Here is a 24028-nt window from a genome sequence, read left to right as displayed (position 1 = left end):
AAGGACTACCTGTACTCTCCAGTCATGAAAATGTCATGATGGTAAAAATCTCTATTGCTTTAAATGATCTGATATTTGCAGATTGGTATTAAAATGGTTTGTTAGATTCCGAAATCAGGCAAAATCTTTTAATATTTGCTGGCATCCACATTGCAAATTGCTTTTTAAAAGTTACTTCTGAACAGATTGTTTATAATTGCACTGACATTTCCTCACAGGCAGGGAGACTTATTCACAAATCAGTACCATCAGAGCGTTTGCGTGTAAGGTATTTTAGACTAACATCTGCTGAAATTAGCACAGCTGCTTAAGAGTACATGCCATTCTCAACTATTTCAAGAGAAATGAATTCTATGTATCTGCGATGCTGCCCCATCCCTTTGATCTGAGGTTAATCAAGTTAAATCCCAATATTTCAATTTTTTTACATATGGTTTTCCCTTTAAAATGTGATGCCTTTTTCAAATTTTGAATAAGCATACATACAAGATTATTGTTTTATACCTTATTATATGCACTTACATAGCTAACAATGTTGCAGGGGCATGAAAAAATACTTTCAAATTTATTTCAAACCAAAACTCTCAATAAAGGGACGTTAAAGTACTCTATGCTTGCAGATTACTAGTGAAAATCTATGCTTGCAGATTACTAGTGAAAATCATACTGTATCTGTTAAAGAAAAGAAAGGAAATACATAGTAATGGGTCAGAGGAAGTTTATCTAACATCAGGAAGAAAATAAGTGCTTTATAAAAGACTAGAAACTTTATGGACTTTTTGCTAAAAATGAAAAAAAAGTGAAGTACAGTAATAATTTTCAGATTTTATGATGTAAATAAAGGGTTAAACATGAAAGAGAAAGGATCTGGCAATATAATGTTAAAAAGGGAGAGGGATATTTGTAGTTGCTGCAAAGAAGATAAGAAATTGCTTCTTTAATTGTCTTTTTTCCTTTTTTAGTAAATGTTTGTTTATTTTTTCTAACTTTTCTATATACAGTGTATATTTACACATTTACCTTTTCTATATAACAAAATCTTAACTTAAAAGTTTTATATACACACATATAGGTGGCACAATGGCTCAGTGGTTAAGACACTGGACTTGCCAGCTGGAAAGCCAGCAGCCCAGGTTCAAGACCTGACAGCCATGTGATGGGGTGAGCTCCCATAATTTCCCCAGCTCCCGCCAACCTAGCAGTTCAAAAGCATGCAAATGTGAGTAGATAAATAGGTATCATTTCAGTGGGAATGTAACAGAACTCCATGATGTCATGCTGGACACATGACTCCCTGTAGTTAGCAATGACTAGTGGAGTAAAATCCACAGGACTCCTTTAAACACACACACACACACACACACACACACACACACACACACATTTATATTAAATCTCTCCCTGAGATTTAATTGGATCCAGCATTGGATTAGATTTATATATCTGGGTAAAGGGACTTTAAGGAAGAGAGGGTGTATACCAATGAGCTTAAGTGAAATTTTACAGTCCAGAACTATTTGTAGTATGCACCTTGTACTTTTGTTTAAACTAGGATCTTACACCTTGTGATGACAGCTCCATGTGGCATCTCTAATGTAATCCCAATAAGAAAAAAAAGTCCTATGAAAATAAATAAGGTGTGGGAGAAATTACATAAGGTTGATAAAGACTTTTGCACTTAAAAAAAAAAGTCATAAAATGAGTCAGAGCACAGAAACGTGCACCTAGGTAACTAGATTTCTTCTCAAACCCAGCAGAGTAATCTTCCTTTTCTCTTGCTGTTTGAAGAATAGAATAAAACCCCCGGGACTGCAACTGCTGGAAAGCTTTGCCTTAGCACTTCTTTGCGGGTGGGAGAGGGAGAGATGAAGTGCAGACATGCTCAGTAGCTGATGTCTCCTCCACAGCAACAGTGTCTACAATATTAAGAGGTTGTTTGCTTCAGAAGCACGGTGAGAAAGCCATCTTTGCTAACGACTGATAGAGAGAACCTGGACTAAATCATCAAGCAACAATGTAAGTAAATCTTGATTAAATGGGGGAAGGAAGCTTCAGAACGGACGGAGGGCTCAAGAGAGCGGGTGTTGTCAAAGTGGCGCTCGGGCGCTATCCGGCACCTATGGTGCTGAAAATCTCAAAACACTCTTCTTATATATGGGCGTGTTCCTCATTCTAGCAGAGCACTGGAAATCCCCAGTGATTTGGGATTTCTCCTAAGACTTTTTGCTTGTAATGTTATACATTTCCTTCTTACAAGAGATTTTATTTATAAATATATACATAATGCCCAGAAAGTCCATGAAGGTAATGAAAAGTTACTATTTGGGTCCCTATATAGTCAGATTAACCCATCCCCCCTTCCATAAATGGATTTACAATTAATGACTAGAAAGGGTGCTGTGGAACAGATAACCTGTACATGAAAGAGAAGAAAACAATAAATGGATCTCTATCAGAAAATCCATCAATAAATGAGCGAGCCCATATTAGATTGTCCCTACTGGTACTCAAAATCTTGAACATCAGATTTGATGTCTTGCAAAATGGTTATATGGTAGCTTCATTTTCAGCACTGGATCACCTTGGCATCACATGATGTGCAAAACCATTTGTCAACTGCCTCTTGTGAATTTAAAGGAAGCAAATCAATCAATCAATCAGAAGACATTTTATTATGCAGATATCTGGCCCAATGGACTGGAAGTAATGAACCCACTCCCTGCCTCCAATTAAGAAATCCAGAATTCAGTGGTAAAATACATTCTTTCAATCCATAGCATTTTAATCCTTCCTTAATCTTTTTAATAAAGGACCGTAATTGCTCTTGGTATTGCTCTTGCTCCAGCCTTCATTAGAAGTTAGATAGACTCTTGTTCTGATTAATAGTGGAGATTTACCAGTTTATTTTATTATTTGTCCAAATAGCTAATATATTTATTTTATTCTTCAATGAAAGCTTCACCTACTGTAGCATTTTATAGTAGGATATGTTGAAATTGAGTTAATCTCAACATTCTTTTGATCTGAGGATTTAAAGAGATAACTCCAGGCTTCTGATTTCTCTTCAGGGAGTAGCAAAATTACAGACGAATTCAAACTTTTGTATTTATTTTGCCTATTCCTTTTGTATAGATTCATGGGAGTCTGTGAAAAAAAATCAAGGGAAGAATAAGCCACAAATTAATATTCTGGGAATTTATGTTTTGGAATTCTGAACCCTGTTATAAGTTGTAATATTATGTTTCTAATATTTTCCTAAATAAAATGAAAGTGACCAAATGTGAATCAAAAAGTTTCCTAATACTTAGGCTGCTCCAAGCTCTTGAGTTGGTTTAGATTTTAATTAGTTATGGATGGATGGATAGATAGATAGATAGATAGATAGATAGATAGATAGATAGACAGACAGACAGACAGACAGACAGACAGATATTTTGAAAGGAGATATATTATTGAACAAAATGGTTATTTTAGTAATTGAAATGTTTAAAAGGATAAAATAGACATATTTATGTGATATTTCACATAAATTGTATGTGATATTTCTATTTATATCCCATTTTATTATGTCAAGAATAGTCAAAACTGCCAACAAAAGGGAGAAAACACCAATATATAATAATTTACAGTTTAAAAATATTAGTTAATCACAACAAAAGCAATCAATACAATTTAAAAGTCATGGCTGAAGATGTTATTGAGGCTTCTCATAAAGATGCAGATAATATGGACAACTGAGAATAATAATGAAAATGTCTTACACACTTGTCTCACAATTTGGCCTATGAAACTGCAGGCATCATTATGAGAACTTTTCCTGCTAAACTTATAGCCTGGACAGTTTCATACAAATTAGGTGGTCTCTCAGGTAGACAGGTCTTTAGATTAACCCAAATCTTTTATTGTGTTTGGAAAATAACTGGCAAATCAATTACTTGGCAGGGAATTGATAGCCAATACAAGGAAAGTTCACATGTGAGCCTATATTTCACAATGTTAATTGCTTTTGTGCATATGTTTGCCCAAGCTAGTTTCCAGCATTCAGAAGCTAAAAGTAGCAGCAGATAGTAAATATTTATATTTAAATCTCAAGAGCCAATTATTCTAGCCCTATTACATCTATGTCAGGAAAAAAAAGTTACGTTCAATTATTGTTTCACTTTAATGCAAAGCTTACAAAGTGGTACTGTGTAATTTCTTTCTTTGTAAAACAGTATGCATTGAGTTGCTCAGCATGTTTTATACAACGTCTTTAGTATCTTCACAATATGTGCTATGTATGTTCATTATTATGGTTCTCAGGTAGCCAAGACAAGCAATTAATTCCATGTGACTGAAAGACTCGTTCCATTGATCCAAGAAGCCAAATGCAAATAACAGCATATTTCTTCCCTTACAGTAGCTTTCTGAACAACTAGAGGCTTGGAAGTCTATTTATATTTGTTTCATCTTTGAATCTCTGAGCAAAGTGTTTTAACTGTACATCTGTCTTTTCCAGATTCTGCTGGGTTTAATGTAATCCCCTGTACCTTTCCAGCAATTATGAACTTGTTCTGCAGTTCTTGCTATTGATGTTGTTGCCTAGCTCTGTGTATGTAAGACAGGATGACGTCAAATACTTTTGTTTGTGTGAATGTTCTGTAGTGATTAAGGCACCCATTTCCTGCTGTAGAATTACATAAACTCTACTAACATTTCAGCTAGATTTAACTTGTTTTGTCTGTATTCCAGTATGACCATATTAAATCAATAGAAAAAAATATGCTATTGATCCTCTGTAGCTTCAACTGTCTATACCCAATGCCAGGATTATGACAGTCTATATTGCTAATGGAACCCTTCCTAAGTAAAAATCCTGACGATTTCTTGCATTCATTGTTGTTAGTACTACCAATACTACTAAAATAGTACTCCTTTAATTTGTTGTACAGCAGTGGTTCTCAACCTGTGGGTCGGTACCCCATTTGGGGTCGAACGACCATTTCACGGGGGTCACCAAACAACGCAGTCCGCCATTTTTTCCCCCTTTTCCTTAGCCGTGCTACTCCCTTTTATTCTATTGGCTTTTGAAAGCCAATAGAATAGACTCTCTTGAATAGAGTCTAATTCTATTGGCTTTCAAAAGCCAATAGGAATTGTCCAGGCTGTCTCTGCTCTGCTGAGCCTGCCAAAAGTCCCATTCTGCAAACGATGCTGCACCAGTTGAGTAGTCCTCGACTTACGACTGGTTGAGTAGTCCTCGACTTACGACCGGTTGGGGGTCGCGGCATTAAAAAGGTTAAGAACCACTGTTCTACAGTATTTTAAATCAGTGGTTCTCAGCCTGTAATCCAGCACTCCCAATTCTATGACTGATTATGTGCCATCAAGTCATTGTTAGTGACCACATAGATTTTCTCTTTGACAATCTCCCTAACCTGGTCTTTCAGATCTACCAATAGTGCACTCATTGCCTTGTTGCTGGTCATCCTTTTCTTGTTTCTCCTTCTACCTTTCCCACTATTGGATCCTTCTCTAGAACAGGGGTCCCCAACCCCCAGTCCGTGGACCAGTACTGGAACTAGGCATAACAGCAACCGGTCCGCACAAACAAGTGAAACTCCATCCACAAGATGTAGGCAGCACACAAAACCACACACCCTCCATTCTGTGGAAAAACCTCTCTCCATGAACCGGTCCCTGGTGCCCAAAAGGTTGGGGACCTCTGCTCTAGAAAGCTAAGTATTCACATAGTGTCCGAGGTAGAAAAAAATGAGCCTGTTCTGTTCATTCTGAATTCTGTTCTTTCTGAACCATTAGTTTCCAATTGCTTACTCCGTGTATAGGCAGTTCTCATTTAGTGACATTTGGAACCAGCACCTTAGTCATTAAATGAAGCAGTTGCTAAGTGAAATTGTGACTGTGTTTTTTTATCTTACTTTCCTTTTCTTTACAGAAGGTCATAAATGTGGATATTGGTCAAAAGTTTCTTTACCATCATCGTCATCACTGCAAAGCAATTCACTAAACAAAGACTACTTGTATTTCTTATACTAAGCACTATTTTATTAATATACTAGATCTTTAATGTGAATAAAAATGGGACATAACAGCATTTCTATTTATTAGAATTATTTATTCTATTATTCTAGCTACATAAACCTTTCTGTGATATTCTATTCCCTTACTTAGCTCAGCTGATGTCTGTCTGTCGATGTATCTATCTATTCCTCTACCCCAATAATCAATCCCCAAAACAACTTATATTCCATACCCATTTATCATGCTTAGTCTTCAATGGGCTGGATGTGCTAAATAGCAAATTCTTCAGTATCAAAAACCTGGTTTATTATAAACCATATTTTTTAAAGTCAAAGAAAGAAGTAAACAGAACCTTTACAACTTTTGTAAGTCAAAATCATCTGGAAATGTTAGCATCAAAGAACTGTATAGGAAATGTCTCTGTGTAAATGACTAAGATAGGTAAGCTAGAGCACAGTTCACTGTGCCACATCACTTCTGTCTCACTCGGTGGCATCATGGGTTATAATCATGCACAAACTGTGTGTTATGAGTGCTTTCAAGGCAATGAATCACGAATTGAATGCAAACTTTCATTACTGGTATTCTACTTTTCTGTTATGTGAAGGACTCATGTTGTTTTACACTATTACTCTTGGATAACAACGACATCTGATTTGGTGACATGGGTTGCATAGGTTTTCAACTTCTGCAATCAGGCAATTAGCCTGATCATAGCAGCATCAAAGCCATTCCCTATAGCAGCAGTTCTCAACCTATGGGTCACGACTCCATTTGGGGTCGATCGACCATTTCACGGGGGTTGCCAAGCAAGGCTGTCTGCCATTTTTTCCCCTTTTCCGGCGGGTGCCTTACCTCCCTTGGTCTGGGCCAGCTGGTGGCCCAGCCGGTGGTCAGCCTGCTCCATCTCTGCCACTTGCCAGCTATGCCTCAGCCGGCACAGGGGGCGACACCACGCATGCGCAGTGCTCCCGGGCAGGGAAAGTCCTCGACTTACGACCGGTTGGGTAGTCCTCGATTTACAACCGGTTTAGTCCTTGACTTACGATCTGTTGGGGTTGCGGCATTAAAAAGGTTGAGAACCACTGCCCTATAGTTTCTTCACAGAAAAGAATCCTTTTAATGATTTAATTCAGGGGGTCTTCAAACGTGGCCCTTTTATGACTTGTGGACTTCAGCTCCCATGAATTCCTCAGCCAGCATGCCTGATTGAGGAATTCTGGGAGTTGAAGTCCACAAGTCATAAAAGGGCCACGTTTGAAGAACCCTGATTTAATCCATGTGTAGTAAGTAATGAATTATTCATCACATGGATTGTTTATGTTTATCAACTAATTTGCAAGAGACGATAAGCCTAGACTGCTGGAGGTTTACTTTATTTTTTACATAGACATTGAACAAGACTCATTAGTAAGTTTCTTGTCTCCAGATGTTTCAGAGTTGTACTTCCAATCAACATCAGTCTGCATGGTCAATAATAAGAAATGCTGGGAGCAGGGATGTCTGCATGGTATAATCAAAAAAGTCAAATGTCTTTGCCTATTTTTTATGTGCATTGCATGTGTGATGCATGTAAATGTGCAGTGCTTTGATTGGACCTTCATGGCTACCAATCTTGATGTTTTTGTCCATATTCTGCAGACATCTCTGGATGAAAGCAAACATATGAAGGGCCATAAGAATATGTCTTTCATTTCATACAGTTATACATTCTTTTATTTTTTTTTAAAAAATGCCAATACCAGCCACTCCCTTGCCTTATCATTCCCAGTGGTGTACATTTAAGAACTATAATGCAAACATGAGAAAAATGATACATTTATCTGATAAACTGAAAATTGGAGGAAAACAATACATGAAAAATTGAAGGAAGCAGTACATTAATTTAAACAATATCAATTGGCTGGAATATAAATGTATCCTTTGACTTGGAAAAAAAGATGCTCAAATGGAATCTAATGTAATGGAATGTAGATTTGCAAGCATCCTTCCTCAGCATTGTCTATTTAAATTATGTATATAATGAATTTTATGAAGTACAATTATTAAAATAATTTGGTTTGAGTTGTATTTTCCTTTTTTTCTTAAGATATTGGCCATCCAAGGGTTAATTATGTGAATGGTTTTTTTTTTAAAGAAGAGCTAGTGGCTTATCATACGTTTACACTTTTTCCATACCATGCAAAATGTGTGGCTGACAAGTCTTTGGTGTAAATATATTCACTGCTTATATCCACACTTTTGGTTTACAGGACTGTATTTTTAAGGATAGTGTTACAGACTTTATACAAATTTTGCAGGCAACTTTATACTTTTTCACTGAACAATTCAAACTTGATCATTATGAAGTTTTTAACAGGGGAAGTGATTTTGTCATAAATTCCAAAATGTTCAGAACCAATGTAACATTCTTTGTCTTTGTTCACACATTACACTAAGTTATCATTTGCTTAACCATGGTTAGTGATTAAATCTTAATACTCTGGATTCACACAACATATTAAACCATGGACTATGTGATCCATATATTTTACTGGAATATATGTGAACCCCATGTTTTGCTATATGTCCCACTCCCACACGCCACCAATTATCTTTAAATTGTATTGGTGTTGTTTTGATTACGAATAAAATCTGGTTAGACTATATTATATTTAGTTCTGATGCACAACATATTCAATAAACATATATTTTGTTATTTCCTTGATGCATCCATATCATTTAGTCATTGCCAATGTTAATTAAAACTTTTGAGTAAATGATCATAAGAAATATATATTGCATGCTTAGGATTCCAGATTCAATTCTCAAGATCACTAGGCAGAATTGAAAAGACTTCCTGCCTGAAACCTTAGAAATTTGCTGCCTATTAATGTTGACAATATAAACTAGATTAGTAATCATTTCATTCATCTGAAGCAGCTTTCTATGCTTTTCTATGTTCATTTTCTTTCCTGCTTAATCCTTCTCTGTCTGCCACACCCCACAGTCCATAGTTTACTTAGTGTTGCTTAGCATTTAACAAGCCTGAAAGCTTGATTCCAAGTAGCATTTCTCAGGTTGGCATTAGATTTTAGGATTCATCATTTTTCTAAGCCTACCTTTAATTCTAAGTATACTGCTAAATTAAAACCATAAATATATCATCAAATGTAAGACAGGTAGTCCTCGACTTACAACAGTTCATTTAATGACCATTCAAAGTTACAACAGTACTGAAAAAGGTGACTTATGACCGTTTTTCATAGTTATGACCTTTGCAGCATCATGATCATGTGATCAAAATTCATACTTATTGCCATTGCAATGTGAAAGAGAGAGAGAGAGAGAGAGAGAGAGAGAGAGAGAGAGAGAGAGAGAGAGAGAGAGAGAGAGAGAGAGAGAGAGAGAGAGAGAGAGGGGGGGGGGGATTTATTACATTTACCATGTTTTGATAGTGAAAAGGACCATGGAGGGCAATGGAAAAAAAACAGTTGGTGAAACTCATTTGTGTCCTATTGACTATTTTGGCCATCTTCTTGTATATATTATAGAAAAGAGGCTGAGAGAGATGGCTGTGGGGAGATATAATGGGAGATAGGGGACATCTATCTGAATGGAAGATGTGACACATTATTGACCCCAAAGTAGTGACAGGGATGTGACTATGGTTATCTGAGAAACTCTGATGGCTTCCAGGGACATAATTGAACATGAAACCCTTGGAGATAAAAAGTACTGTGGGCTTGCTACCCAATTCTAGCCTCCTGGTTGCTTCCTCTCTATACACTTTTTTTCTATAGCTTTGCAGAGGGACAATTCTCATGATGGATTTGTAAGCAAGGCAGGAGAGGAAAATGGACATAAGCTTAAGAGTAGAGTGTGACATTACTGAACAAGATGGGTTTCAGAACTGGAAACCCTTAAAGGAGCTAGAACAAAAAATAAAGACATCTCCGTTAAAGGTATAATATTGGCTGATTTCTACTTTCTGATTTCTACGGTCATCTCCAGTTCCTTTCCAAGGTGTCAGTTCTGCTTCTAGTCCAGGAGTTTCCCCTCAGAGCAACATGACCAGCAATCGGAGACTGCAGCAGACCCAGGCTCAAGTGAATGAGGTGAGCTTCACCCAAGACATCTTTGTAGATTTTATTATGATGATTTTTAAATTTGGAACATAGGAGGGATAAAACATGGAAGTGAATCAGGTCACAGTTTATAGAAACATAGAAACATGGTTAAGTTTATGGTTTTATGGTCATGTAATAATTGTTAAACATATGCATTCTGGCACTGTGGAACTTAAAGGTAACTGCAGCAAAATACTCAACATGTATGTAAAGGTAATCTAGAAATAAGAACACCAGTCAAGTAGTACTAATTCATTAATGATTAGGACAGTGATGGCGAACCTTTTAGAGACTGAGTACCCAAACTGCAATTCAAAACCCACTTATGTATCGTTGGGTGCCGGATGGGCGTGGCCCATTGGGTGGGTGTGGCCCATTGGGTGGGCATGGCTTCGGTGTTAACTAAAAAATTCAATCAATCAATTCCAACTTTGCAAGTTCTTTTTTTTTTCCTGCGAGAAGTTGAAATTGATTCATTGATTGAACTTTTTTTTTTTTAACACGGCGGCAGAGGCCTGAAGCGAAAAGATTTTATAAAACACAGCTGAAGTCCTAGGACTGGGGGGATGTCAGGTGTGCCCGCAGAGAAGGCTCTGCGTGCCGCCTGTGGCACGCGTGCCATAGGTTCGCCACCATGAATCTAGGAGTTCAGCTTGATAAGTACTATTTGTGCAATTAAAAGAAGAGAGAATTTAAGACTCAAGGTACAGATACATCTATTGTTTTCCTTAGACGAAAATTCTCTATTGTACAAGAAAATGCTCTAAACAGCTGACTCACTATCAAGAAGTGGGAACACAGAAATATCCTGCCACTGTTTATCACATGCTCCATGATCAATCAGAAATATGAAGAATCTTTTTCTGCAATGGTCTTTTCTGAAAAATACTTAAGTGATTTTGGAGAATACAGTGTCCTTGAAACAAATATCTTAAGAAGGTATTTGGAGATTAGTACAGATTAGTACAGAAAATTGTATATTACTTGGATGAATCACTGGCTAGTTTAGTGCATCATGTGAAACAATTTTTCCCTCAGTTCTGATGTAACACGTAAATAATTCAAGCCATTGCAGCTAAGAAATCATGGTTTATTATTTACTGTATTGTCAGCTCAATTAAACTGCAATAGTTCATTAATCATAGTTAATTATCATGGTTTATCACAATGCATGAATCCAGAAATAAATAGTGACATACTGTAGTACTTCAATACAATCCTACTGAACCAATTCTTTAGATGGCACTAAATGCTCACACCACAGAATCTAGTGCTGCATTTATTCAAACGTTGCATTAATTGTCTGTAAGAACTTTTGGCAAAAACAGTCATAAGGCATTGTTAGCACATTAAGAAATGTTATAGTGAATGTAGTCAAAGATGATTTGCTGTGTGACTTGAAAATTGTGTTGCCTATAAGAATCTTCAATTGTCCAGAATTTAGGACACCCATGCAACATCATTTACAAAACTGGTTTTGCAAAGCTGTGTTATATAGTAAAGGACACTGGAAAAGCAATGCCAAACAGACATAGGAAGTGGCTATGGATAGATTTTAAAAATGAAAAAAATGGATCCACTTAATCTGTTTAGGGGCAAATATTTTTAGATCCCTACAAATATTCAATGTAACCCTTATAGTAACATCAGCTCAGATCAAGTAGCCTGTTGTTTTTCACAAGGCAATGTTTCCATGAATTCTTATCAGCAACATTTGTTATTGTGTCATTTCAAAACAATAATATTACCTCATCTTCCTTCCATGAAATGAGAATAGTGTTTTGCTATGGAGATTTGAAAATCCAATTGGCTATTCATTTCAATAGAGGGAAATTCATTTTGGGAAGATGCCATTTTTTAAAAGTTTAATAACTGAGCACATTTTACTCTCATTTAGAAAATAGTTTCTTGGTTTAAACTTGATCTTCCCATCTTCTCAAGAATTAAATAGAAACTCAGATTATTTCACTTATTGATCAAAATGTGAAAATGCCCTCATTACTTTATAAGACCCAATTTCCATGTATTTCCCCATCTTAGTACAAAAAGTAATTATTTGACCTTAATCTTTTCTTTTTCCATTCAGAAAATGTTCTTAATTTAATATAAAAAGTGTCCTAAAATAATGTGATCATTTCCTCTGTTCAGTAGTCCTCCCCTGCTCATAGTAAATTAACAGAAGGACAACGGGAAGGTGCCTTCCTACCCTGTCTCTGAAGTTCCTGCTCCTTTAGCTCCTGTTTCCCGAAATCTCTCTTATCACATACAATTAATTCTTAGCCTTTTGGACCCTGCACAAATTAGGCAATGCCAACAAACATATTCTCACTTCTTGCTGCATACATTTAATGTCTGCATCTAGAACTGTGTTTCTCAACCTTTTTAATGCCGCGACCCCCAACCGGTTGTAAGTCGAGGACTACTCAACCGGTTGTAAGTCGAGGACTACTCAACTGGTGCAGCACCGTTTGCAGAATGGGACTTTTGGCGGGCTCAGCAGGGCAGAGACAGCCTGGACAATTCCTATTGGCTTTTGAAAGTCAATAGAATTAGACTCTATTCAAGAGAGTCTATTCTATTGGCTTTCAAAAGCCAATAGAATAAAAGGGAGTAGCACAGCTAAGAAAAAGGGGGAAAAAATGGCGGACTGCGTTGTTTGGCGACTCCCGTGAAATGGTTGTTCGACCCCAAATGGGGTCCCGACCCACAGGTTGAGAACTACTGATCTAGAAAATATGTTATAAAAGACATCAGCATTATTATTATTAATAATAATAATAATAATAATAATAATAATAATAAAGTTAGAAGGGATCTTGGAGGTCATCTAGTCCAATCCCTTGCTCAGTCAGGAAACCTGATACCATTTCAGACAAATGGCTGTCTAGTCTCTTCTTAAAAACTTCCAGTGTTGGAGAATTCACGGCTTCTGGAGACAGATTGTTCCACTGATTAATTGTTCTGTCAACCTTAGTCCTAGGTTGCTTCTCTCTTTGGTTAGTGTCCCTCTGTTGCTTCTTGTCCTGCCGCTTTGGAGGATAGCTTGACTCCCTCTTTCTTGTGGCAACCCCTGAGATATTGGAACACTGCTATCATGTCCCCCCTCGTCCTTCTCTTCATTAAACTAGACATACCCAATTCTAGCAACCGTTCCTTATATATTTTAGCTTCCAGTCCCCTAGTCATCTTTGTTGCTCTTCTCTGTACTCTTTCTAGAGTCTCAATATCTTTTTTACATCGTGGTGACCAAAACTGGATGCAGTATTCCAAGTGTGGCCTTACCAAGGCATTGTAAAGTGGTATTAACACTTCACGTGATCTTGATTCTATCCCTGTTAATGCAGCCTAGCACTGTGTTGGCCTTTTTGGCAGTTGCAGCACACTACTGACTCATATTTAAGTGACTGTCCACTTTGTTCAGTATAAACTTATGACAACCTTTGAAATTTAAATAAAACTGTCTTGTATACTTTTTTCAATAAGCAGGTTGTGCTTTGTTTTAGAATTATCCTGCCTTCCTTCAACAGATGTTGAAAAAGTGATTCTACTTCATTATTTTGTAAGTAGGTTTCCTAAACACTGTACCATTTTCAGGTGGTAGACATCATGCGGGTCAACGTAGACAAAGTACTAAAAAGAGATCAGAAGCTTTCAGAACTTGATAACCGAGCAGATGCTTTGCAAGCAGAGGCCTCACAATTTGAAACCAGTGCAGCTAAGCTGAAGAGGAAATACTGGTGGAAAAACTGTAAGGTATACTTGTCTACTCTATGATACAATGTAATCTTAGTCCAAGGGAAATAAGGGCAAACATCAGCCTTAATTCAGTTAAAATGAAAACGTATATACCCCTAATCAGGAATTTTGGAATTTGGTAATAATGTATGAGTTGAGATTATAATATTGTATAGATAAAAAACAGTTTATTCAAAATATTGTAATTAAACCTTCCATGTAAAATAGATTGTTTATTTCTTACAAAATAAATGATGGCAGATGTAGGAAAAGTTAGCAAACAAACTCTGTATTTTTACCTCCTTTCCTTGTTTAGCAAAATTTAATTCACATATCTGCATGTAATATGCCTCCTATTGATTAGATGGATATTGTAAACATTTTCAGTTACTGGGTCTTTTTTCATTATGTTTTTCTCTCTTCAGTAATGAAAAATACATCAGGCTATGTTTAATCTCTAAACAGACTACTATAGACAGTTTGGGCTTACCTAACATAATATTATACTCAGAACAAACATTATGTTTCTTTTTCTTTCATACAAGGACTTGCTTCCAGGTTTCTTTGTACAAAAACAATTTTCTAACATTATTGTTTTTCCTCTATACACATTCTTTCTACTATAAAACCTACCTGAGAGCAACAGCATCTAGGACTGAGGGCTGCAGTGCTTTGATTCCAGTAAACAGGGCAAAGTGGTGCCATGGTACAGAAAATAAGGTGTTCCACTTCCCATTGAATTGAAGTGCAACCTCATTTTCTTTTTCAGAGCTATACAAAGGAACTTTTAAGAGCTTAGCACTCCTTTGTATCGTACAGCTATAGCTGCGGCAGATTTGGCTTCTATTATCCAACCATCCTATCACATTCATTGAAGTTTGAGGGGCATCATTTTTTTCATTGTTAATCCAGACTTGTTTTCCTACCGTTTTTCTTTTACTGCTATGCCAACAATGGGTTCTGTTTTTTTCCACTGTCCTCTGCCTTCCATGAATTTTTGAATTATCTTTAAATCTTTCCAAAGTAATTCAGAAACACTTTAATACAATTTGATACCTTGAATTCATATAAAGTTCAGCTTGAAAATTCACCCCAAGGGGCTGATTCAATCAATCTTTTTTTAATAGATTAAATCGCCCCTTCTAAACATTGTCATATAAGCAGGACACAGCAGTAGTCTTTCCATTCAAATAAAAGTAAAGTTACCTTTTAATAGCAAGTTTGAGGTTAATTATTTTGTTTTCTTTTCTAGATGATGATTATCCTGGGTGTAATTTGTGCAATCATTCTTATCATAATTATAAGTGAGTAACAGAAATCTTCATCTTGACAGACTTCATTTCATTTTATAATGATCAGTCAACACTTCTGTATAAATGACTGATCAGAGCATTTACAAATTTTCTTGGCATTGTCTCCTTCCCCACTTCTATAAAGAGAATTACAAAACATTGTATCACACAGTTATAAAACAACTTGATTTTAAAAGGACACATGCTGTAAGTGCTTATTTTGCTGAACAGAAAGTGTCTCTGTAGATGGCAGACTTGTTTGGACTGCGATTAAAAGAGAAGTAGGGGCTGATAAAAGCCAGATAAGATTCATCCAAGAAATACAAGGGCTCTAGACAGTTTTTTAAAAATCCCAGAAGATGACAATGGTAAACCACTTCTAAAGAAAACCTTTTTTAAAGGGGAAATCATTTTTATGACTAGCAAGGTGGAAAACATTTGCATAAGGTAGTCTAATCTTGGTTTCCTTAAAGTCACCAACAAAGTCCTTCTGAACCCAGTCAAAGCATGATCAGATATTACATCAGCCGAATGCTGTAAAATAGAGACCAGTCATTATGATTATAGCATGAGCACTATACTGGATGGCTAAAGGATGTTAAGATTTCATTATCAGAAGAGATATCACTGGCTAGCAAGGATCTGCTTCATATAATATATTAAATGTGTCTGTTGACATCTCTTGTATGAAAATAGGTTGGCAAATACTACTGCATGGTCTTGTACCTTAACTCACAAATAGTCCTTGACTTACAACAATTTGTTTAGTGACCATTCAAAGTTACAATGGCAGTGAAAAATGTGACTTTTGACCGTTTTTCACACTTGCAGCGTCCCCATGGTCACATGGTCAAACGTCAGATCCTTGGCAATTGATTCATAGTTGTGACGGTTGATGTCCCAGGATCATATGATCATATTTGCCACCTTCTGACAAGCAATGTCTATAGGGAAGCCAGATTCACTTAACAACCATGTTACCAACTTAACAGCTGCAATGATTCACTTAACAGCAGTGGCAAGAAAGGTTGTAAAATGGGGCAAAACTCACTGAACAACTGTCTTTTAGCAAGAAAAATTTGGACTCAATTGTGGTCATAAGTTGAGAACTACTTGTACTGATCTGCCATGCTGAGAACTCTTTACACTCATTTTAGTTAGAAGCAAATGGCAAATGTCTTGTATCAATGTGACCTTTTTCCTTATGGTCAGCATTTCAGCAGAGTGGATTAATTAACCTGATTTCCTCTGAACTTTTTTTTTAATTACTGATTTATTTTTTCTTTTACATTGTGAAAGTCAAATCATTTAATGTGAAGACATGGTAGCTTTGGAACAAGTTACCTCCATTTCTTACTTGACTGAATATTGGTAATACAGAATCAGTGGAGAGACTAAACTAATTTCTTGATTTAAAAAGAACCTAAATTATTAGTTCGCTCCAATTCAAAGCACATCATTCAGTGCATCATGTCCAAACAAATCTCAGAAAGAAAGAAAAAGCTTACATTGGTTTTCTGAAGTTTACTCATTTGTTCAGTTTTTAAAGTAGTGGCTGGGATTTAATTCTCCAGGATTTATTGTAGAAATAGAATTTGCTAAGTATATTATCTCTATAGATGAAAATCAAGCACCATATTGGGGGCATGAATCATGAAGCAGAGGCGAGTCATGGCTGCCAATTTTAGTAAATTTCTTGGGATTTATTGAATGAGGTAGTTATCCAATTTAAGAGATTTGTTTTAAAGCTGGAGAATGGAAATGACTTTTATTTTTCTGTTATCCATTGTTACTAAAAGACATGTTATTGTGCATGTGTCTGCTTATCCGACAAATCTCATTTCTCCAGTTGGCAGACATATGGAAGATTAACAATATTTTCATTCTTTTTTCTTCCAGTTTATTTCTGCACCTGAATACTAAGATCAAATGGCTTGGTGTGGCTACACTCATCTTTTCGATAATTCCACAAATGAAATTGAAATTTAATTTTTACATCTTGGGGCTGGTTGCTTGCAACTATGTGTAAGGACTGTTTGTTTAGGGTTCACTTTTCAGGGTTTTTGTTTTGTTTTGTTTTGTTTGGGAGAAGGTGCTGTTCTTAGAAAAAAAAAGTGTGCCAGTTAAAATACTGCCAACCAATTTCACACATCTTACTATGTCTTAAATTATGAGAATGCTGATCTTTAAAAGTACTCATTCAAAAAAAATCACCAGTATAAAAATAAAAGGGATGTTGCAAATAGGCTTTAACTGAAAGGATATTAAGTAATGGCAAGTTGTTTTCAAAATTAAATATCTTTTATACCATAAAAACCTGATTCATAAGAGCTGATCTTTATAACAGCAGTTTAAAATAGATTCATAGCAATATCTGGGGCTATAATAAGAAAAAGCTTGTATCCTCCCCATTCCTCAAGTTAAAGACAAATAATAATAATTTTAAAACTCATAACAGATTTTTAAGGCAAGGGTTCACAAAATCTGGCAATATTCCGAGATATGAGTGGCTTAGGAAATAAACTTACACTGTGAAATCCATGGCAGACATCATTGTTAACTTTTGAAGCAGCTTGAGAGTTCATGACTAAGTTCCTAAGGTCACTCAATAATATTTATATGCAAGCAAAGACTTGATTTACCCTTTTCCACATCTTCCATTAGACCTGTGGTCAGCATGTGGTATTCTTGAGTAGCTGCTGAAGCTCCAGTGTCTAGTGAGAACTCACCACTGACACCTGACTTGCTTCTATATTGTTTTCTGGCATTCAGTGTTAGATACGTAGGTTAGCAACCCATCATTTACTTTTTACAAAATAGCCTCCAAGATCTTGCTGAACTACAGCTCCCAGCATCCCTCATTACTGTCCATCCAGTTGCTAGGAATTGCATTTTTATAATCCCCTGGACCACAGATCTTTACTATTGACTCTAGAATCGTACCAGACAATTAGGATCAAATCCAGCAATATAAGATCCAACAGAATACTTTGCCAAGACTCTCCCTCTGTCAGAGCCATTTGGAGCCATTTGTAGGTACACACATAGTCTATATTCATTTTATTAAAATGATCAATGGATCAATGTTTATACACATGATGATATTTAAAGGCATATCTAATTATAAAAATAGAGTAAGATATTGTAATTAATTCAGGCTGATGAGAAGCTGTTTTCAATTATGCTTTATGTTTTGATATTGTTTATTATAGAAAACTTCAGATACTTGCAATCTTAATTACACAGAAATACACTGTACTCACTGTTGCTCCTGTTTTGGTCTGAGATTAACGGCACAAAGAACATATGTACCGATGAAGAAACATTTCTTTAAAAATGTCTTTACAAGGTATAATTGTGATACAGAACTTCTATTCTAGCTCTTTTTTTTTTTCAAGCCAATGTGTCTTTAATGGTTGGTTATACAACTGTAATTAGCCAGCTGTTAAACTAAAATATCTAGATTTACAATGCAATATAGCTAGGTTCAGGACGTGGGACAAGAAAAGTTGGTATTTGACGCAAAAATCCTTTAATACTCTTATTTCCTCCCTTACTCTAGAAAATCATTTTGCCCTAGCTGTGCTTTGTAAGACATAGTAAAATCTGTATTTTTTGAAGTGTTGCTGAACTGCCACTCTCAGCATCTCATATCACTGCTCATACTGGTAGTTATGTACATCTGGAAGGTATAAATTCCAACTGCTCTATAGTCTGACAACACCAGAGTTGGAAAAAGCAGTGCCGGGTGAAATGGGCTGCACGGCTCAGGACTGCGTGGCTTCCAGGTTGGCCTTGTGGATGAAGTATTACACAATCTTGCATTCGACAGAATGGCATAGCTTCAAATTAAATCCTAAACTTCTGCTTAAACCAAAGTATCTAAAACTATGGGGACAGTGGTATTATCATCTTCATGCAGATTCTTGTAAAAGCTGTATTTTGTCATTTTTGCAAATTGTATGAGGCCTAAGCACTTTCCTAGCTAGTTTCGTCTCAAGATCTGTTGCATTCCTGAATTTGTGAAACTTTATTTCAGAACTTCATTCATTGTGGAGCCAATTACATTTTTTCATTAAAATGTCTTAGCACAATAGTGCATTTGCACGTGTCATATTCACTGCTTTGTTATTCTGAATCTGTAAACAACTGCACCCAAATAATAACTTTACATTCACATTTGCAGAAAGATGCTATATTTAGCTCTGTATTGTATAGATGTTGCGTTGTCTTTCTTTCATTTAGGAATTCATTGAAACATGCAATTCAACCTGGAATTTTAACTTTTGCATGAATCTATATTTTAGACCCTTTTTAAGGCTTCAAGTGTAGGTCTGTAAGAGGGCTCTACTTCAGGACAAATCTCTCAGAAGGATTCTTCAAATGGTGAGGAAATTCAGACACTGAGCCCATACCCCACCTCACCTTATGCTGTGCCTGTCTAGAAGAGATGGGTGAAACTTTAAACGATACCTTCTTTCCACTACTGGTGCAAGAGGATCTCACTCTTTGATATTATCTGGTGGTACTCCAGACTTTTATAACCCAACTTCATGCAATCAAGTTTATTGAAGATGTGGAACAAGGAGTGGGTAGCAATGAAGGAACTAACAGAATCATATAAACTGAAATGTAGCTGTGTCAGTTACATTTTTTTCCTTAATTTCTTTTCAAAGTAGGATTTCATAAGCTCCTGTCTCTAATTCTTAAAAATAATTTACAGCAATTACCACTGTATAAAAGCATATTAATACAATGGGTTGGATCCAGACTTAGTTAAAATAAACCCTTTATAAACAAAAAGCTTATTAGGCATGACAAGTTCTATTGATTTTAGCGGATCTACTCTAAGATTCAATTAATGTACAGAAATATACATGGTGTGGTGAGTGGCAAACTAATTTAATAATAATAATAGTAATAATAATAATATAATAAAAATAATATAAAAATAAAAGCTGAAAATATCTGAAAGCTCTGCTCACACTATTTGATGTAGAGCGATCTACTTAGGACAATATCAGAACTTGATAGTGGCTGTTCTTTTTTACATTTGATTTTTTCCCCAGCATATTTTTCTCCTGCCATTCATTACAAAACCTCCAAATTATCAAGCATTTATTTCTTTTTCTTTGTTAAAAAAAAAAGGTCCACAACTTTAAACATAAAAGATACTGAAATCTCTCTCTGCAGTTGCAGTTTCCTACTGATACGACATTTAAAAAGCTCCATCTGTGAATGAAAAAGCAAAACCATGGCAGTCCAATTACATGTGGCTTTGTGAGTGTTAAACCTAGTTATGAGGCGGTGAATCACCAAAGCAGTAACCTCATTCTGTCATGGATTTAAAAATTTAGTTTAGAAGGAAAAAATTACTATGCCTTAATTGAAAGAAGTCCCATCATTAACAACCACATTTAGGTAACTGGTGGCTCAACAATGGAGGAGAAACACAAACGATTATAAGCTTCTAAGTCCTCTAGGTAGAACTCTTCCATCAGCTAAAATGTTAATAGACACAGGATAGAGAAGCAAGGAAGGAAGCCTTAGAATTAGGCCAGTTGTGGCTGAAATATCTGCCCTTTTTAAAATCTATTTTCTTGCTTCCTTCCCATCCTGGTTTTTATTAACATCTTCCTGTTGAAGAGTTTTGGAAAACAAGCTTTTGGTCCATGTTTTACTTTGCACAGGTATTTTATTTGATTTAAAAGTTAAATACAGATATCCAAGAAAAGAATTGAATGCATCCTTTCCTACTTGCATTATCCTAAGCTATAAAGAATATGGACATATTAAATTACTATTTAATGATCACAGTACTAAAGATTCCTATAATAGGATTTTTGATGTTTTATATGCTTTCATACTTGGAAGAAGAACCACCTTCCTTTGACCTCTGGTGTTCATGCAGAATATTATAGCAAAGCTAAATATGAGAATATTCATCTTCACGCCAAAGCATGGCAATTAACATAAGTAGAAAACGTAACATATAAAGAAACAAACTATGTCTTCTCTGTCCTTTGTTTTTGTTTTTTTTTGTATTTGCCTCACAAAGTTTTCTACAAAATTCAAAATGCTTCCATATCTTTGTATGCTTCTCAGATGGTTTCTAATAATTAACTGAACTATGGTTTTGAATTTCTGTAAAACATTTGAGCTGTTTTTCTTTAAAGTCCATCTATGAAAGAGAAAATTTACAATCAATTTTCACTGACATTAATTTAAGATTAGTAATAAAGCAGAGCATGGAGAATCATATAAATCTCTGGAAGATCACTTGACCGTTCTATAGTCTAGATCTGATGAAAACAGGAAGAATTGTCATAAACTCTCAAATCTTTTAACAGGGATCTCAGTGAATTTGAATGAAGCCATCACCAGATAACGAAAAAGGTAGTTAATGGGACATGGCTAATAACTTAGTGGAAAGTACAGAAACATTTCTACTAGAAGCATGTCAAATTTTGACAATTTTTTTATTTAAAGGTTATTCAGGTTTTTATAGCTATTTAAAAATCTTAAAGTAACTATAATTATCATCACATTTGAGCAATACTTAACTAGTTTCTGCCTTTCCAAAAATTTAGTTTTTTCTCTGGTACTCAAACATCTTTAATATTGTCTTCATAGTCTTACTGTTGGTATATGTTTTATATAGATAGTTTCATCAGTAAAGAAGAATATTTGTAACTCAGGTTGAAATAGGAGTCCTTGGTGCTCTCTGAGCTTGGTTGTTTTCTTGCAGACATTTCATTACTTGAACTACCGTGTTTTCCCCAAAATAAGATCCAACTGGAAAATAAGCCCTAGTATGATTTTTCAGGATACTCGTAATACAAGCCCCACTCCAATAATAAGCCCCCAGTTAATATCATTAGCCAAACGCATTTAGTACCGTACTTCCCTGAACATAAGACCTAACCGGAAAATAAGCCCTAATGCATCTTTTGGCACAAAAATTTATATAAGACCCAGTCTTATTTTCGGAGAAACACGGTAGGTAAAATCAATAGTGCTAGAAAAGAGAGGGGAGGCTTGGTCTCACTTTATATTCTAGTTACTTGCTCTATCAATGTTGGGGGGGGGGGTAATGTTATAAGTTCCTTGGTTGGGTTGTTTACTGTTGGTTTGTTGGCAGTTCCTTGATCCTTATTTATTGATTGTTGGTCTGATGATAACCTATGCTCATCTGGGTGCTGATTGCTGGTGGGAAGGTGTTTTGGTCTTTTTATTCCCTTTTGATTTGTTGTCTCTTTTGCATAGCATGTAGATATTGTCTATATGTCTATTGGTGGTTAATTTTTCAGAATGCCAGGTTTCTAGAAATTTCCTAGTATTTTTGGACTTAACTTGGTCTTGTATGGTCAGTTTCCCAGTTGAAACTATGGTTAAGTCTGTCCATGCTGTGAAATTAGTTTTCATCATGTCTTCTGACTGCTAGTTGGTATTCATGGATGTGTTCTGCCAGTCTTCTGCCTGTTTGTCCTATGTAGTAGTTGTTGTATATTGTAGATCACTTCTGTTTTTTATTCTGGGGCTGCTGGGCCTTTTGGTTTACTTAGGGTGTTTTGAAGGATTTTAGTTGGCTCATGTGCTATATTGATTCCATGAGAGCAAACCGCACTACTTACTAGCACTGATGATGTTACATTTTTATTACAGCTCACATCATTCCCTCATATTTGTTGCTTATGCTAGCTATTAAAGTGAAGTACATCCAGGTTTTAAAAACCTGCATATTATAGTAGTTAAAGGGTGATGTAGTTAATAGAACTGTAGATGGAACAAGCAAAAGAAAGTGCCATGAATTATTTTTTGTTTTTATCAAAAAACTTAAAAAGGCATTGGGAATGCTTAAGGATTCAAGAATTTTTCTTATAAAGGGCCTCTGTAGATTACTTCTGTAGATTATCTAGCTGGGCGGTAACTTACTATACAAGTAAATATGTGTACACATATGCAACTTCATGACACCAACTTCCTTTAATTTAATTAGTGAAGGAAGTATTTAGATAATTAAAGTTTGCATCTCTTGTAGACATCCAGATTATACTCCTGGCAATATCCATGTCTTTATCATTATTTCCAAAGGAAAATGAATTTCTGGATAAAGCTGACATGGTAACATCAACAAAAATACAAAGCAAAATTACATGGCACGGAGAGTCATCACATTACAACTTTTGCATAACCGAGGTGCCAGCAAGTCCAGAAACTACACCCAACTATCCTAGATTACTAGATTACTCCTAAAGATTCATATGGCAGAAAAGAGAAAAGTAAACATATAATTAGTTTTTTAATGATAGTAGAATTAAAAAAGAGCTCCACAAAAATATTTACTGAAGCAGTTAAAACACTGGTTTTCTGAACCTTTTAGAAATATTCTGTATAAATTGTTCTTATTCAGGCACCATTTAATGTTATACTCTTCTTCCTTAACATTGTGCAAAAAACCTTCAATTTTAAAAAAAGTTGTAGAAATGTTTTACAAATACATGTTCCTAAAGATACGTTTGTTAGAATATTTTTCTTTTCACCTTTTCTTAAAAATCAAAACAAATTATTTAAAGAGGTTCTTCCTGATTTGCTGAGAATAAATTCCATCCATAATCGGAAGCAAAAATATGAAAGAAACAAAGGGTTTTGGAAAGAAGCAACAGGATCCTTGTATTTTGTAGTATGCCCTAACATTTTAACATTAATGGTATTGTACATCTGTTTGTAATAAGATATGGCAAACAATTCTCTTTTCTCCTTTTTGTGTCTTGACATAAAATACAAAAAAAGGAAGATTTGGAATTAGTAAAGACTCAAATGGACTTATCAGAAAAAATAAGTTATTCCTCATTTTGGTCTCTCTTACAC

General features: G+C 35.6%; 1 protein-coding gene across 1 annotated transcript; it reads left to right on the top strand.

The window, feature by feature from the left end:
• Positions 1-1896: 1896 nt before the first annotated feature.
• Positions 1897-19322, top strand: LOC120308462 (vesicle-associated membrane protein 2-like). Its single transcript, XM_039344545.1, has 5 exons — positions 1897-2016; positions 10015-10118; positions 13725-13883; positions 15118-15169; positions 17057-19322. The coding sequence occupies exons 2-5, from the start codon at positions 10071-10073 to the stop codon at positions 17071-17073; spliced, it is 276 nt and encodes a 91-aa protein (XP_039200479.1). The 5' UTR covers positions 1897-2016; positions 10015-10070; the 3' UTR covers positions 17074-19322.
• The last annotated feature ends 4706 nt before the right edge of the window (positions 19323-24028 follow it).

The sequence above is a fragment of the Crotalus tigris genome, unplaced genomic scaffold, assembly GCF_016545835.1.
Source record: "Crotalus tigris isolate CLP2741 ecotype Arizona unplaced genomic scaffold, ASM1654583v1 scf7180000017933.3771270, whole genome shotgun sequence".
NCBI lineage: Eukaryota > Metazoa > Chordata > Lepidosauria > Squamata > Viperidae > Crotalus > Crotalus tigris.
Note: the sequence above shows the minus strand (reverse complement) of the source record. Positions and strands in the feature narration are given on the sequence as shown.

Bases quoted from the DNA above. Each gene is read 5' to 3' on its own strand.
- LOC120308462 (XM_039344545.1), top strand. From the start codon at position 10,071: ATGACCAGCAATCGGAGACTGCAGCAGACCCAGGCTCAAGTGAATGAG. The intron at 10,119-13,724 runs GTGAGCTTCACC...TACCATTTTCAG, and splicing joins CCCAGGCTCAAGTGAATGAG to GTGGTAGACATCATGCGGGT. The intron at 13,884-15,117 runs GTATACTTGTCT...TTTCTTTTCTAG, and splicing joins ACTGGTGGAAAAACTGTAAG to ATGATGATTATCCTGGGTGT.